The 16,404-nt window shown below is 40.9% G+C and overlaps 1 protein-coding gene across 2 annotated transcripts in view; it reads right to left on the bottom strand.

Moving 5' to 3' along the window:
- Positions 1-16,404, bottom strand: part of TENM2 (teneurin transmembrane protein 2) — a 600,962-nt gene that overhangs the window by 110,707 nt on the left and 473,851 nt on the right. The window contains exons 9-10 of one of the 2 annotated variants that reach the window (XM_051631239.1): positions 10,707-10,820; positions 641-846 (exon numbers count right to left, since the gene is read on the bottom strand). In XM_051631239.1, coding sequence (XP_051487199.1) covers positions 641-846; positions 10,707-10,820 — 320 coding nt within the window. Of the gene's footprint in view, positions 1-640; positions 847-10,706; positions 10,821-16,404 lie in introns of those variants that run through there. The other variant, XM_051631238.1, reaches the window with a different exon arrangement.

The following is a 16,404-nucleotide window of genomic DNA, read 5'->3' as shown; positions in this document are numbered from 1 at the left end:
GTTAGGAATCAAGAAGAATTGGGTTTCCCAACTGCAAGATTTTCCCTGTATCTGAGTCAGATTTATACCTAAATACTGTCCTTGAGAGAAAAGTAGTAAAATTAAAGCTCTCAAACACATGGCCACTGCAGTACGTTCTCTAATGTGCTGGGTAGCAGTGGTGCCCAAGTCTGAGGCAGTGATGCCATTCCAACAGCCTGTGGAGACTGACACTTCTAGGAAGGCAGAAAATTGTATGTTAACACACCCAGCTGTGCATGCATTCCAGCAGTACACAGTGCTTTGACACTGTGAGTTTGTCCAGTGTCACTCATCATTTCTGACTGATGTAAAACTGCATAGGTTTTTCCAATCAGTGCCAACATTTTGTCAGAGATTTAAAACCTTGAGTGCCAAACCACAAGTTATCTTCAAAACCTGAACAGCAAAAATATAATTGATTACCTCTTCCATCAACGTACTGTTGAGGAATGTAATAACCTAGAAATCTTAATATCAGGGTGTTCAGTCAAATATCACACTTAATAATTCCCAGGAATCCCTTAAGTTGAGCTCCATAAGCTCCAGCATAACTCTAAGACAGATGCTCTGAACTTCTGCATTTTGACATTTAAAGCCAACAAATACATTCATAAAGTACCTGGGCATGTGATGGTGGGAGTCCTCTTCTTATATAAACACCAAAAAGAGCATCCTTCCCTAAGGATATGTTGAACTTGAGGAACTGTGGTTGGCTGATATGGATCTGAGACCGCCAAAAAACTCCAGGGGGAACTTCCTGGGTGACCCTGCGGCCAACTTCTGTTTCTCCACTATCTATGCTGCTGTTCCTGGTGACCCACGGTCCTATAAAAGAAAAGCAAACGTAAATCAAATGAGATAACTGATTTTAATACAGGTATTTTTATTCAGTCAAGATTAACTTCTGGGGCAATGCCACTTTTCAAATCAAACTGTAACTTTCCTTATTCTGATGCAATCTTCCTGCTGTTTCAACCAGTGTGTAAGAATTTGTCTCATATATTTGAAGAAGACTGTGAACCTTTTTCTGTGGAGCATCTGCCATCTTCGAATGCCTCCAACTCTTTAATTCTGCAATTGCTCTTTACTGATCAGATACAGTAACAGTAGAGAGTCAATTAAGCACGTACAAACCTCCCTGTGCTCTTTTCAGCTGCATCTTGTATGCAACCAGGGTATAAAGAAAAAATTCTCAGAAAGGTGAACTGAAGGGGTAACTTCAACCTAAATGGACTGATTGCAGGCTTTTATGACTGGTGTTTTATATAGTAAAGTAGTCCAATAAACTTCAGGTTATGGACAACAGAATTGACAGAGCAAATGAAAGGCACAGAAAAGGCTTTAGAGGAGAGCATCTGTACTCTTAACATGCATCTTCTCCCCCTGGAAAGAAAGCCAGTACAAGCAACGTGCTGCCTTTGAAGCTCAGCCTGCCTGAAGCAGGGACGATCTGCAAGGCTTTCTCCCTTGTGCTGCGGTTACTTAAAATCCATTATTTGATGGCTCTTCAGCATGCATTATTGAAGACAAGATACAAGACCTTTCTGGTTGAGTGCTCTGGCTTCCAGCCCATGAAACAGTCAACCTTTAAAACACGGTACAAATCCCTTCTGCTCTCAGCTGAGCAGGATGGTTTTGAGGCCACGCATTTTAAACATGGAGCGTGACATGTGAAGAGTTAGCAGTGCTCTCAGGCTGCAGTTTATAGCAATGTTTGATTTTGTTCCATATTCCCAAACAACATGGTGATCAATCCATTTAAAAACAATTACAACAGACACTATAAAGACTAGAAAAAACAGGGAAAATATCTGTTCACAATCACAGAAATGAAAAGGTATCATTACAGTAACTATTAACCACAGTGGATAGTAGTGGTACCTCAATACAAGCTGACAGTATTTATTAAAAGCTTAAGGTTTACTTTGTGGGTTTTTTTTCATGATGTAATACTTTGGAAATACATCCCAGCACTGTATGAATGTACCAGGATGGCACAGAATGACACATAATTCCAGCAGGTAACTACATAACAGCTTTTCTGCCTTGACGGTCTTTAATTGAGAGAGCAGCAATAGCAGGGTTTCAATTCTAGATTCAAAATAATCTATTTTAGCAGCACTTACACTTGTACATAATGAAACATATTACATTAGCATTGTTTTGAAATGGTAAGAGAATGCTCTGACTGCCAACTGCTGTACAGTTTTTGGTAACTTGTTTTTTCATTGTCTATGTCAATGGGTCTACAATAACATCAAAGCAGTAAGAAAAGCAGAAAGAAGAAGCTGCAAAGAAAGGAAAAATGACAGAGAACTCCAAGCAACATGCCTTTAGAGCCATTCAAGAACAGACATTTCAACCAGATGCCAACATGTTATAAAAATTACATTATTTCATTTCTAATGGATTACTGCAACAGAGGTTATCTCTGAGTTCATGACTCGATGTCAGGCACCACCTCACTAGAATTTTAATTAGTCCTTACCCACAGGGATAGGAAAAGCAGGTACAGAGCACACAAAATCACCTGTTCAACGTGATACTGGGAACACTGGCAGAGCTGGGAAGTCAGCTTGAGGCTGAGGGCTCCTTTGTCTCCTTTGAGTATATCGTTACACTTACTTCACTTCAAAGTTCCAAGTTATGGCAATAAGTAGCGATTTTTTTCAACATTCTTAAGAAATCTCCTGTAGATTATTGGTTTGGAAGCAGACTGTGCATACTTAAGTGACCATCAGCTATATCTAATCAGAGAACCTTGACAGACTGAAGAACCTGGTTCCTCAGGATCAGCATATCCATAGTCAGAGTGAAAGTCAAAGAGAAAGCTATTTCCAGGATGTATTACAGTAAGCATTATTATTTTAAAAGCTATATAGGTAATAAAGGTGGGAAGATTAATAGACCAGTGCTTCTTCCAGTATTCTGACTGTCCAAAGACTCCTTATACTCAATGAATTATCTGCATTATATATTTTTAAATGTGGTTAATTTCATGACTACAATAAAGCTGTCCCACTACATGGAAACTAGTGGAAATCTCTGACATAAGGAATACTGAAGTCAGTGAGTGCATTCTTTTTCTGAAATCCTCATGTAAAATTGGTGGGAATGTGGAGCTTAGATCTGTTTGAAACCAGAAGCCTGCCCCCAATGTTGGCACCTTCTTGACATTTACTTTAGCAGCTCCAAACGACCACCATAAATGACTTTCACTAACTACATTGCTTCCAAGACTGCCAACTATATATTTCCTAGAATTGTAATTTTGCAAATAAATTTAGTTTTTATGGAGGCTCGAGTTTTAGTATTTCTGGCTTAATTTTAGCTTTAGCTTCCTTTGGTTTGCCACAATTCTGTTTTCTATTGCTATCTGGGAAAGGGCATTCTTCAGGAGTCAAGAATCCCCAAATACATCAAAAAGAGAATATTTCAGGCAACAAGAGAACCAGAGTTACATTCATCTTCAGCATGCACCTAACCTGTTAACATATTAGATGTCAAGCTTGCCCAGCATAAAAATTATTAGAAAAAGACTGTTATATTTCTCATTAAAATTGTGAAGTTTTTAGCTTAAGAATTGGTGAACATTGCAGGTAAGACAATTGAATTTGTAATTATCAATCAGCCTAAAGGCATGATTCAGGTTGCTAATACTGAAATAATTCCGTTCAGTTTGGCATTTCCCCACTGATGCTCTTTTTTTTGCTCTACAACATAAATGACCTGGTTTCTAATTGTCCAAGCTATTCCTTCTGGAGTATTTCAGTATCTCAGAAAATTCTACATAGGAAGAGAGCTGTGACAGCTGTAGGGGTTCAACACAGGACAGGATTTTAAGAGCAGGCTAGATGAGCAACTACCACAAGTGATGAAGGTATACTTAACCTACAAGAAAGGACAGAGCAGATGGATGACCCCTCATTTTCAAGTGTGTATTTGTGCAGGACGGCATGTCCCTGCTCTTTATCCAGCCTGTGCCATGGCTGTGAGAAACAGCTGCTGCCTCACCTCCAGCAGGCTGAAAGGGATCCTTGTTCTTGCTTTTAAGAATGGAATACATGACATCCTGTTCTTATGGCTCTACACTACCATGCTGAAATAACACAATTTAAAAATGTTTGAAGTTGTAATCAAACATAAGTTTTACATTTGCAAGTTTAACTAACAATTTAGAAAGTTTTAAGTCCAGCAAGTTATAAGAGCTCTAAAGATTTTATATTATTGAATCATTCTCTCATAAATTCCTGCTGAGTTGCTCTTCTTAGCAGAGAAACAAAACTAGTGAAACTATCTTGGTTCTACTCCTTGGTTTGACACAGTCAGTGCACCTGAGTTGGTCACAATTGTGATGTTCTCAGATGACTACTTGTAAAACAGAAATACTAAAAATGACCTATTACAAATTCTCACCTTGAAGATGAGTAATGCAGAACAATCATACAAAAAATACTACAGGAGCTGTCTCAACATTGGCCTTTTCATGTTCCTTCCTCCCTGAGTTAGAACTACAGAAATGAAATGCAAAGTAGATATGCTCACTGAACCTCTTTTCTCAGTTAATAGGCTTAAGTTTATTTTTTTAAACCTGAAAAGCAGAACACCAACCTAGCTTCATATTTGCAATGCCTTTTTCTGCACTAACAGCTTCACTTATCAACTCCGTCTCCAGAGACTCTTAAAGCAAACTTTTTTATAGCTCCCTTCAGTCTTCACCTCCTAATGTACAGAATCTGTCTTGCCACCTGACTCACTCCCCTCCAGCTATTTTTAGAAGCTTTTCCATTTTGATGGACCACTGCAGATCACACTCAAAGACCATCAATTGCATTTAAATGAAGTTACAGGTGTGACAAACTGACAAATCTCGAAAGAGGGATTAACCCAAACAACTGGTACTATTGTGAACAAAGAAACCCCAACATCATTGTCTCTGCAACAGGTGACTGTTTGAGAGTTTCATCTGTTTATCTCATAACCCCACGGATACTCAATTTTTCCCCTGTGATTTCCTCTGTAAACATCTACAAAAGAGAGCTGTAAAAGCATACTTCTACATCTTACCCAGAGGAGCCTTTTCAATTGCTCTAACATATATTTATCAACTAAATAACACCTATTAATTTAAACTGCTGTTATTCACCCAGTTGAATTACTATTTTGGCATATACACTTGAAAAGACTGTTTTACCACTCAAGTATCTTTGCCTTTGAAGCTATCAAACAGGCAACACATGACAAGAGTAACGCAAACCTCCCTGCTCACTTGTCAGCAGGCCTCATCTTGGAGCTGCAGGTCAGCTTCAAGGTGGCAGCTGATAGGACATGCCCAGTCAGCCTTTAATTTAACTGATGTCAAGCAGTGTCAGCTCTGGAGACAGAGCTGTACCTACACTGCAACCAGATACAGCTGAGTGTTTATTATAGGGTCCTCTCCCATACTGTAGTTAAAATACAAAAATAAAAATGGTATCTGGCTACCAGCAGTGTCACGCTACAGAAATCACATTTAAGCAGCAATTAACTCCAGTGTTTTGACTATCTGCCTTTCCAGCTGTGATGACTGCAAATGGCATCTTGATAACACTCCTGAAAAACGTCTAGCAGGATAACCATTCCCGTGGATCCATAAGGAACTACCAAGGTAATTTACAGAATTTCAAATTAAATACAAGGGATAAATATCACCAATGCTGATTAATGAGAATTGTCTTTCACTTCCTGTACCTTTGCATTTCTTACAAGTCACTGCTGCAGACATAGCTTTCCTTATCTTTTTATCTAACTAATTTTCTATTATTGTTTGTTATACAGTTGTAAATAGGGATTGTCACAGATGACTTCAAAGTCATTTCAAAGAAATCTACAGTACAGCTGTGTAAGGGAAACCATGCAATACAAAAATACAGTCCTCTGACATTTTTCCAAAAAAGAATGTGTGGGAATTACTATAGTTTTTAATGATAGTCTGATTTTTCTTCTTCAGGTAAATTTGCTACCAGGTATTTATTTTGGTTTCAGAAAGGCAAACAAGAGAGCAGAAAATTTCTTTTCTATACAAATTTCTTCAATGGAAAAAAATCAGTGCTATGCATTATTACCACACTGATCACTTCCTATACGAACTTATGCATCAAAGTCTCTACTACTAATACCTAAGTGTCCAAGGATGTGAAAACTGATTCTTATTGCAGTGTGTACAATAGGTTGACTGCTGATGCAATGAAATAAAAAGCCAAGAAACAGGAATTTGTCTGGAGAAGCTGCTATGGCATCTTGAACTTCAGTTATGCTGAAGGTGCTGAGATACTAATGAGCTCTGAATTTGTATGAGCTTTCAGGAGTCCAGTATAACAGCTTCTGAAACAAACCCAAAATCTCAGCTTTTCTGGTCAGTATCCCATATTTCTATTGTGGCAAAAGACAATCTATTCTTCACTGAGCATCTGCTTAAGACCTCTGCACTGGCCCAGCTGCAGTTAAACGATCTGGCTTTGTAGGTGGATTTCAGAAAAATGCCTGAATATCTTAATACACCAAAAAATTTAGGCACATCTCCACACTCGTGTGGGCATGGCTACACAAGATTGTTTTTCAGAATCCAAAGCAAATGACAACTGAAATAAAATTAAGATCTGTTAGTTCACTGCATTTCACAAAGAACAAAGACATACTGTCATGAATTTCTACATCAACATAACAGTGGTGTCTGGTGGTATATAATACACTTACCTTTAAACACAGCAGCTCACACTACCACCATCAACACAATCACAAAAATAAAACTCCTCTTCTGTTGAACTTAGTCAAACACTTTCTTTTTGCTAAGCCAGCCCTAGAGCCTGGTGTACTTTCAGAAGACCACGTCTGCAAGCCTCCACAGCGTCCATATTAATACTTCTGCTTGTTAATGTGTTAATTAAGATCTACATTACATTAGCCACATAACTACTTAATAAGATTAATCCACCTGGAAAATGATGGCATGTCTTGATTAAATTGAATTAAGGTAGCGGAAGTGACATTTAAAAGACATTGATTGTTATTACATTTTGATCATCTGTTTCAAAAATGTCTGAAAGGAAATAGTAGACACCAAAAGATTCAAGTTGTTTACATTGTTAATGAGGTATGAGATCTTCATCTTTTGATCTTTTGCAACATGACAAAGAGTTCCCTCCAGTTGCTCCCCAGTTCTTCTGCCTGATGAGTAGGACTCAGCAGGAACACTGCTGGGGGCAGCACCAGTCTCAGGAAGTCAAGTCAGGGCCTCCTCTATTTGCATCTGAGCCCCAACTCATCAATAGGCAGGGGTGGTAATCTTCCCATTTAATAATATGCTTATTCCTTACTAAGAATATAATTTATCTTCCAGAAAACAATAATTTCTGTGTGCAAACTAAAAAGATACTTGGAGCTGCAGCATCTGGCAGAGGTCTCAACATCTGAAAAGAGCTGAAGACAACCTGAACAGCTTCACAGTGACTGCTCAGTTTACCTTTCCATGCCAGGCAAATTTCTGCTAATTAGTGGAAACCTGATTTTCCCTTCTTTCATCTCAAGCAAGTAAAATGGTGTCAAATTTAACATCAAGTTTATCTTTCTTCATTATTGCCATTATATTTACAATGCTGAATTTGCTAACTGGAAACAGGCTGTTTTTGATAACTGGGAACAAGTATTTTTCATGACACTTCAATACTTTACCATTTAATTAACTGTAATTGTCTTTTCAAAATCCACACACTGTAGTAGACTTCAGTGAAACATCTCCTGAACTGAGTGGATCAAGCTGGTTGGTGCAAAGAGACATAAGCCCTGAATTACATGAATATCAGAACACATTCAAATCTACCTGTTCCAACTAGTCAGCATATTTATGGTAACTGAAGTGATCTTTCAGGTCCACAGCCTTTGCCCATAATTATCTGTGGTGTCTTTTAAAATGTGAGTTTCTAGGATCAGAGACCACAAGCTCTTATTGTGTTGTTCAGCTTTACAGAATCTAACTATAGCAAAAAATCAAGATTAAAAAATACCAAGTCAATTTTGAATCAGTAGAAAATTTGCTACGTTTCTGAGCAAACCAAAGGCAATAATATCATAAACAGAAAACTCTACACCGAGCTTTCTTTGCTTGGATTTGCAGATGGAGTTAGTTTGCCTATTTCCTCATAAATATTAGTTTATCTTAGGTGTCCTCTGAAATGATTAAAGTCGACTTTTGTTGTACATTCTGTCAATTAGAAAGGAAGAGGCACATAGACAGCCACATACTCATCTAAAATCCCTAGTTCACCAAAACTTGCAGAGCCTAAAGGCAAAACCAAAAAGCTTTGTTTACTGTCAGAGCATGCTGGAGTTCATTTGCAGTTTTACAGCAGCACTGAGAATTTTTCTACCACTGCACTTGCCTGCTCCTTTCAGACATCCCCAGCATTAGTGAGATGTAGGGTGTAATTACAAAAAAACCTGCAATTGTGTTATCTTAATGGTAAATTTTGTTTCCATTCAGATAGGAAAATGAAGAAATAAAGTAATTTACATTCCTCTTAAATTGCAGTCTTATTATTTCATACCAGAATTTAGTCTTTTAATAAGGAACAAGACGATCAAATTGAAATATCTGCTGCTTTCTTCACCCCCTCCCTTTCAAATTGCTTTACTTTAAAATGCCTTACTTGCTGAGTAGGCACAGCTTGTGTTTAAGTGGCCATTCTCAGTCTAGGGGTGAAAGGTTTCTTTGGGAAACCCATGTTTTGAAAAGAATGGCTTCATCCTGAGTTGTGTCAATTATTGAAAGGTCACTCTCCACAGCCAGAGCCCTGAGCCCTGAAATGGTTGTTGTGTTAAAAGCTGCCAGAGGCTTTCCTAAAAACTGCTGGGGTAGCAATATTAACTTGGACATAATAAAAGGAAAGGTGAGGTAGAAAAACTTTTCACCCTTCCGTGCTATAAGAATTAGTCTTTTAGAGATCCCTTGTGTTCATCCAAACCTGTCATTCATATTATTCCACTGTGGAAGATTACTTGCCTAAATATTGTTCTCCCTGCTTCTCCCAGATGATCAACATTTCTGCAACCTTCTACAAAATGTCAGAAGAACAAGAAAACTCTTCCAGCGTGCTCTGAGAAAAGCTAACTGCAGCAATTTAAGACATAACTAGCAGTCCTATCTCCTTGTCTCCTCTACAGGAGGCTACCGCTCCCAAAACAGCCGGCATCTCAGCCTCTTCAAATGTGCAAAGCTAATTAGAGTGGGGCTGGGATAAACTGCCAGAATTTGCACTGAAGTGCCCCAGGCAGATGAGCACATTCCAATCCAACAATCCTGCTGCCCTATATTTGCACAGAGATGGCAACAAAAAGCTGCAGGGGAGGGAATTTGGAGACATGCTAAACACTGCAGTTGTCTGCTAAGTGGCCATAATTGCAGACCTGAGCTCTTCAGGTTCCTGCCTAAACCATAGGGTCTCTCACCTGTGCACAATCTGGAAGAAGTTCAGCAGTAATACAGACATTCTGCCTTGCACTTAGGGATGTGCTGTTTGTCCAGCTTGACCTACAGTCAGTCAGGGATGAATGCCAAGACAACAAACAGCCATCTGAAAACCTACTGGGTTTTTTGCCACCATTACGACAGGGGAATTAATGAAAAAGAGGAAACCAAAATCAGTCCCTCCACAGAAAACATGAAGAGGCTGAGGTGCAGCAGCATCATTGATTGAAAACAGAAATAAATCCATTAAATGATCAGGCACACCAAAGAACAACTCAGTATCCTTCCCCAGCTCTATTTTTTTAACTGACTTTCCCCCAATATATCCAGTGCAAGTATCCTGGGTTAGCATTTGTTTCTAATACTTGTTTTGGCCACCAACAAATTTAACATGAGCCAAAGGTCCTGAGAGCAAGACTATGCCCAGCTCTGAACAAAATTCTTCTCTTTATCAATAACAAGTGCTCTTCCCTTCTGTTTTCACTCAGCCCATCCCACCACCTTCACAGTGCACTAAGGTTTGTGAGGTGCTTTGACTAAATGAAACATTCTGTTCTGTCTTATAATAGAGAAAGCCTTATTGTGATGTAGCAAGCACCTGAACCTCACCAGTAAAAAGTGTTCAATTTAAGTGATTAAAATAGTTCTCACAATGTGTAATTTCTCCGTGGTTTTAATGTATGCTTTCTCAGTTTAAGAAAGTATTTTTGTTTCTAGGTTTTCCCTTGTTCTTCTTATTCCCTGTCTCAGTGTCATCCTCCACTGAATACAGGTTTTCCTAGGGAGAAAAGCAAGTAATTTGTTGTCTGTATCACTCATGCTAATCACAGGACACGTTATTTACCATGGGTCAGAGTCTGCTGTCCTTGATCTTTTCTATTAGAATCTCTCCGAGACAGATTAAAAAAAAACAGGGATTTGGTCCTGGCCGGGAGCCAAACTTCTTGGTTTCTCTCCAGCAGGGCAACACACTGCCAAGCCCAGCTGGTCCTCGTCCTCGGAGATCTCTAAGCTCTACCAGGAGCCAGCAGAACGTCTGTGTTTCGACTCGTCAGCGCCCGAGGCGGCACCTCCCCAGGCAGCAGGGGAGGTCCCAGGAGCGGCAGGACGCCAGGCACACCGAGCAGCCCCCGCACCCCCCGCGCAAACCCCCGCACCCCGCGCAGCCCCCGCAGCCCCTCACCTCTGCCGCCAGGTGGCGCCGCCGCCGCGTCCTGCGCGCCCGGGCGCAGCGCGTGGGGGAAGGCGCGTCCGTCCGCCGGGCGCAGCCGCCAGTCCAGCCCCAGGAGCTGCAGCGCTGCGGGACAGACCGACAGTCAGTACGGGCGGGCTGCACCGCCGGGCAACACCCCCCCTGCCGAGGGCACCCCGCCGCCAGCCAGCCTGCGGACTCGGAGATCGTCGGGGTCGGCTTTTTTTGGTTGCGTTCAGTGATCAGGTCTTTGGGACGAGCGGGGCGCAGCGGGAAGGCTGCAGGGGGGTGCGAGCAGGGAGGGGAGCCTCCCGGGCAGGACTGGCACCAAGGGCTGCCCTGCCGAGTCACACAGGGGATGTATTCCTCTGAATTCTAGCTCCCTGTTTCCACGGCTCATTTATACATTACAAAATAACCTTAACCCCTGTGTATCAGTATACATGAGACTGTAACGCAATCATTTTGTATTACAAAGTATTTGCCAACATTTATCAAGATTATTTATCGAGATTTAAGGGCTTCATTTCACAGCTGAAGCTCTCCTGACAGACCTCTGCCAACCCTTTCACCTCACCACCGGCCAGGGGAGCTCTGCCTGCAGGCAGGGCTGGCAGCACCAGGGCCTCCCAGGCCATCCCAACGCCAGGGATGTGGGGTGGGAGCAAGGCCTGCCCAGCATCACCCTCAGCAGGGCATGAGTTACAGGTGCTGTGGTGCGGGCTAACTGAGCAAGTCCTGCGCATAATGCATGAGAGTTGACAGGTCTGAGCCATCCTGCTAGTGGATTTATGTGCATCTTCACCTTGTCTAAACAGGAGGTACCTGAATACATCTCCACACTTACATCGTATTGTCCCTGTGGCATCCTCCCAATATGGGAGTGGTGAGGGATAGAGGCCCACAAAGCTGTTTTTATTCCCTTTGTGCCCACCATCAGCACGCCTGCTTACACAGGATGTATGTAAACCTACATGCCACAGAGAACAGCATTTTCTAAAATGGTGTTTGAGGGGATTCACTGGCAGTTTAGGGGCAGAAAATAAATATGGTTATAGGTACCCTTAAAATTGCCCACTTCTGCAGTGCCAGATCCACATAAGATTAGCAGATATTTTCTGTCCAGTTACAAGCAATTGTAGAAGAGCTGGTGTGTTCACAAATGGACCAGCAGTGGCCACGGAGAGAGAAGTGTTCAGATGTTAAACATTAGAACAGGTAAGGCAAAAGACTTAACAGAGGAACTGCAACTGACAGTGCTGGAGATGATCTCTAAATACAGGGAATCCATTTAGATGTGGCCAATTTACATATATACTCCTAAAACCCAAGAAATCAAAACAAAGACCAGCATCCCCCCTCCCTCAAATCCTTGTACCCCAGCTTCTGGAAATCTCTCGGCACACAATTGTTGCAGAGTTTGACATCCATATTTTTGACAAAAGCAGTCTGAAGCAAACAGTTTCCATTACATCACCTTCCCCTAGACATACCTACGGACCAAGCAAAAATCTGAGTAACTAGGGCAACAAAGAGGCCTGGGGGATTGGAGCATCTCCCTTATGAGGAAAGGCTGAGAGAGCTGGGACTTTTTAGCCTGCAGAGAAGGCTGAGGGGAGACCTTACTAATGCCTGTAAGTATCTGAAGGGTGGGTGCAAGGAGGATGGAGCCAGACTCTTCTCTGTAGTTCCCAGTGACAGGATGAGAGGCAACAGGTACAAGCTGGAACACAGGAAGTTCCATTTAAATGAGAAAAAACTTCTTCACTGTGCGAGTGACAGCTGAACATTTTGAAAGGCTTTTCAGTTTAATCACAAGCAACTAGCTTCCTTTTCAGTACGCCAACGAAACAGCAGCAAAATTTCATAAACCTCTAACAACAAACAAGTCACTAGCTTGTACAAACTGTCCCCATTGAGTGAGAAACACCGTGTGTGCTGCAGACATGAGGGGCCGGGGGACAGCAGGTAGCAAAGCAGCTTGCGGGTGTTTGTGCTGTCAGCAATTCCCACACCATCCACACACACACCGGGGCTCCAAAGCTGGCCCGCCCCCGTAAGCAGGGAGTGCAGAAAGATTAGGGGAATTTCAGAGGCTCGCAATGAAAACAAGTCCTAGAAAAGAATGAGATTTTCTGTTTTACGCTCTCAGCGTGTCTATTCAAAGGTGCCTATTTTTCGTTTTAGCGCAAGCGTAACTAAATGTAGGTCACCTGCAAAGATGAAAGTGCTGCCTCAAGTGTGAACCATTCCTCACAACACAGAAATAAGGAAATCATAACCTGTCCAAGAGAATTATAGTTGCTGACTTATAATTACCAGGTAAATTCCGACACGGAATTTAAAAAGATCTTATTACATGGTATTAAGAAAAACTTGGATCCATCTGCTTACAAGAACACCATGATTTCATTAATAACTGCATTGCTCTGTGTTTTAATCATAGATGCACGTTGGGTGGGAGCAATTACAGCTCCTTCCTAGTGGGGCAGGGATTTGCATGTCTGCTGTAGTCCCTAGCAGAGCCAGAGAAAAGATGACAATCTCCTGCACAGCTCACGTACCCCTTACGTGATCTACAAACTTCCACTAAGACAACTGAAACATGAGGAGCCTTCACCTTCCACCAGGAATACCTCGAGAAAAATATGTCACGGGGGCCTGAGGGGAAAGCTCCATGTTTGCATTGCAGAGCAAACCTGACTGGCAGCCACCCAAGAGAGTACAAGGAGCTACCTTTTCTCTCCTGCCTCAGAACACTAGGAGATGGCAAATTTATATGATTAACCTTTTGTTCTGTTAATCAAACAAAAATGCCTCCAGCAAAGGCATAAGTAGAAGCTCGTTTAATTAGAAATATGAGGATTCACTCAGAAGTTGAGTGCATGTGTGTCAGAAAAGATACCTGAATTATTTGTGCCTTTTTCCTAGCCCTATTTTTTTGTTTGTTTGGTGTTTTCTGTTTGTTTGTTTTAAATTACAGCTAAACAATCTATGATGTTCTGGCTTTGCCTTCTTCCCCAATCACACACCTTCATCACATGTTGCCATATTGGCCACATTTTCTCCAAAGGATATTCACCACATAGCTGAGTTAGGATACTCAGCTTGATCCTAAGCTGATCACCAAGATGAGTGCTGATTTTCCAAAACAGCCCACTTACTTGAACAAATTTCCAGAGCTCTCCACTGGGCTTATAGACTAACCGTCAGGGACAAACACATCCCTGAAGATTTAAACCAGAGAAATTGCCAGTTTATCTGTTATGTGCATGGTATATTCATAAACTATATTTTACAGAGCACTTAGGTATGTCTTGTAAGTACTGCTTGCATTGGTTTACTTTTTTCTCCTAAACATTTAAGCATATTGTCTAAGCTTGTCTCCAATACCTGATATTTAGACACTGAGCTTTTCAGAATGTATCTGGTTCATTTAACACTAGCATCCAGTAACTCCAGATGGTAAATCGTGTGTTTATACTCTCTAAAAAATAATATAAACAAAATAAACTCTCATGTTAAACCTTTGAGGTTTAGGTAAAAAGTAATAATCAACTTCTTACTCCCGCCCCAGCGACACATACATACAGGCAAAGCAAAAGCTCCTCAAACTGGAAGCTAAACCTGCATGCCCATCAAGAACAAAAGCAGAGAACTAGTTCATCACTCCAGGTGGTAGAGCTGTCATGGATCAATCTAAGACTTACATAAGATAGAGATTGCTAGAGTGAATCACACATTATTTTAAGAAATCCCAAAAGGTATCCAAATCCACAGATAAATGAAAAAAACTCCATGCAAAACTTTCTTGGCTGTTCTTTAAGACTCAGTACTGTCCCCACATTCATCTACATTCAGCCTTCTCTTGTTCTGGCCATAAACCCAATGCTCACTCCCTTCAGGACTTAGCCTAATGGACAATAGTTTCCACGCTCAGGAAACTTTCTGTCTTCTGTTTGTGCTCGCCTCTCACTCTCGATCACCTATTTTTAAAATGAGACACCTTTGGTGTCTTCTAGAGACCTCCCTACAGTACAACTTCTTGTCTGCCCATAGGCAGAGCAGAACCAGGTTTTGCACTTAACCCTTTCCTCTGTGGCATTCCTTCTGAAAGGAAGAAACTCAGATTAACAGCCTACCATTTTCCCCATTCCCACTGCATCTTCCCAGCTGAGGTCTGGGAGATAAGGAGTGCTGGCTTGTTAGAAAACTCAGTATTCTCTAAACAAGTCAAAAAGATGGGAAGATTATAAAAGTGAACAGAATTCAGGTTTCCATATATTAATTTTCCAAGGTTATGCATACTAAACTCTAAATTATTGTAAACCAAAATGAAGCCATCAAACTGTAATCTCACTTTGTCGAGGTATACCTAGCAATACTTTGTTTAACTGTGGCAGGCCAATGTCTTTTCACGTGAAAAAAAAATACATGGGAGTAGAACCACTAGAAGTTTCCTTTCCATCCACTTACGAGATGAAAAATTTTTCCAATATACTTACAGGTACCTGGATAACTTGAAAAGAATAAATGTATCCCAAATTTTTTTTTTTTTTAAATAATAATAATAATAATTTAAAAATTGTAAACATTATTTCATTATTACTTTGTATTAAATGTTATCCAGCTTAGACTCATGATTCTTTACTACTTACTAATTATTGACCATGCAACAAAACTCCAGGAATGCCAGAAACTCATCTTACTGATCTCAATTAGTATTCATAAAATAACAGTTACTTAAAAGACTAGAAACATAGTAGTTTTATGTTCTACTACTATTCCTCTGGAAAAATAGGTTCAGGTTCATCCCAAGCCACAAGTAAAAGGAGTGTGTTAGGCCTATTCCCTAGTGATTACCTGCCCCCATTACAAAATGAATGCACAGTTCATCAGAACTGACCACCTCTCCTCAAGAGATGCCCAAGACAGAAAGAGCAGGGGTTTGAAGGTCAGAAAAGAGTAATGGAGGAGCTGCATGAAAAAAACTTGCATGGTGCCTGAAAACACTACACTGGATTGTAACTAGTGCTTTCAGATCTCTACCCGAAGTGCACAAATTAGAGTAGCTATAACAAGAACCATAAGGAGCCTTCCCTAGATCCTCTCACATCTGAAGGGTTACAAGACAGTTCACATATACACACACAATCAGAACTAAACCTCAGCTGAGCTTCATATTTTGCTAACAGGTTTTAGGATTAAAGGAAACTGAACACAGAGGACAACTAAGCTTTGTCAGATGGGCAATTCCACAAGCATTATTTATGTACATTGTAGATGACAGCAAAAGTCCTATCCCACAGAATTTGGACTTGACAACAAATATGCCTGACAAAGTCAGATTTCAGTAAGTCTTAGATGTTTTTACAGAGGCTGATGCCATCCTTCGTTGGGTAATTTTGTTGGCCAGCCTTCAGCCACCTTTGCAGCAGGAGGAATACAAGCACTGTCAGTATGCAGCTAGAGTGGAGTATGCGACTCCTTGCATTAAACGATGGCTGAGGCAGTTGGCTCAAAGAAAGCTGCTGAATCCAAGCCCCTGGACTCACAAAATGCCCTTTCGTATTATGTTACCAGCAGAAGGGGAGAGCATCTCCAAGAAGTTCTAATCTGTAAATACGTATGTACCGGAAAAGGAGCCTTTGTTACTTAAAATAAGCAGTATTAAAATAAACAGTGTGAA

This window comes from Apus apus, chromosome 13 (genome assembly GCF_020740795.1).
Source record: "Apus apus isolate bApuApu2 chromosome 13, bApuApu2.pri.cur, whole genome shotgun sequence".
Lineage (NCBI taxonomy): Eukaryota > Metazoa > Chordata > Aves > Apodiformes > Apodidae > Apus > Apus apus.
The sequence above is the reverse complement of the archived record's forward strand: the minus strand, read 5'-3'. Positions and strand labels throughout refer to the sequence as shown.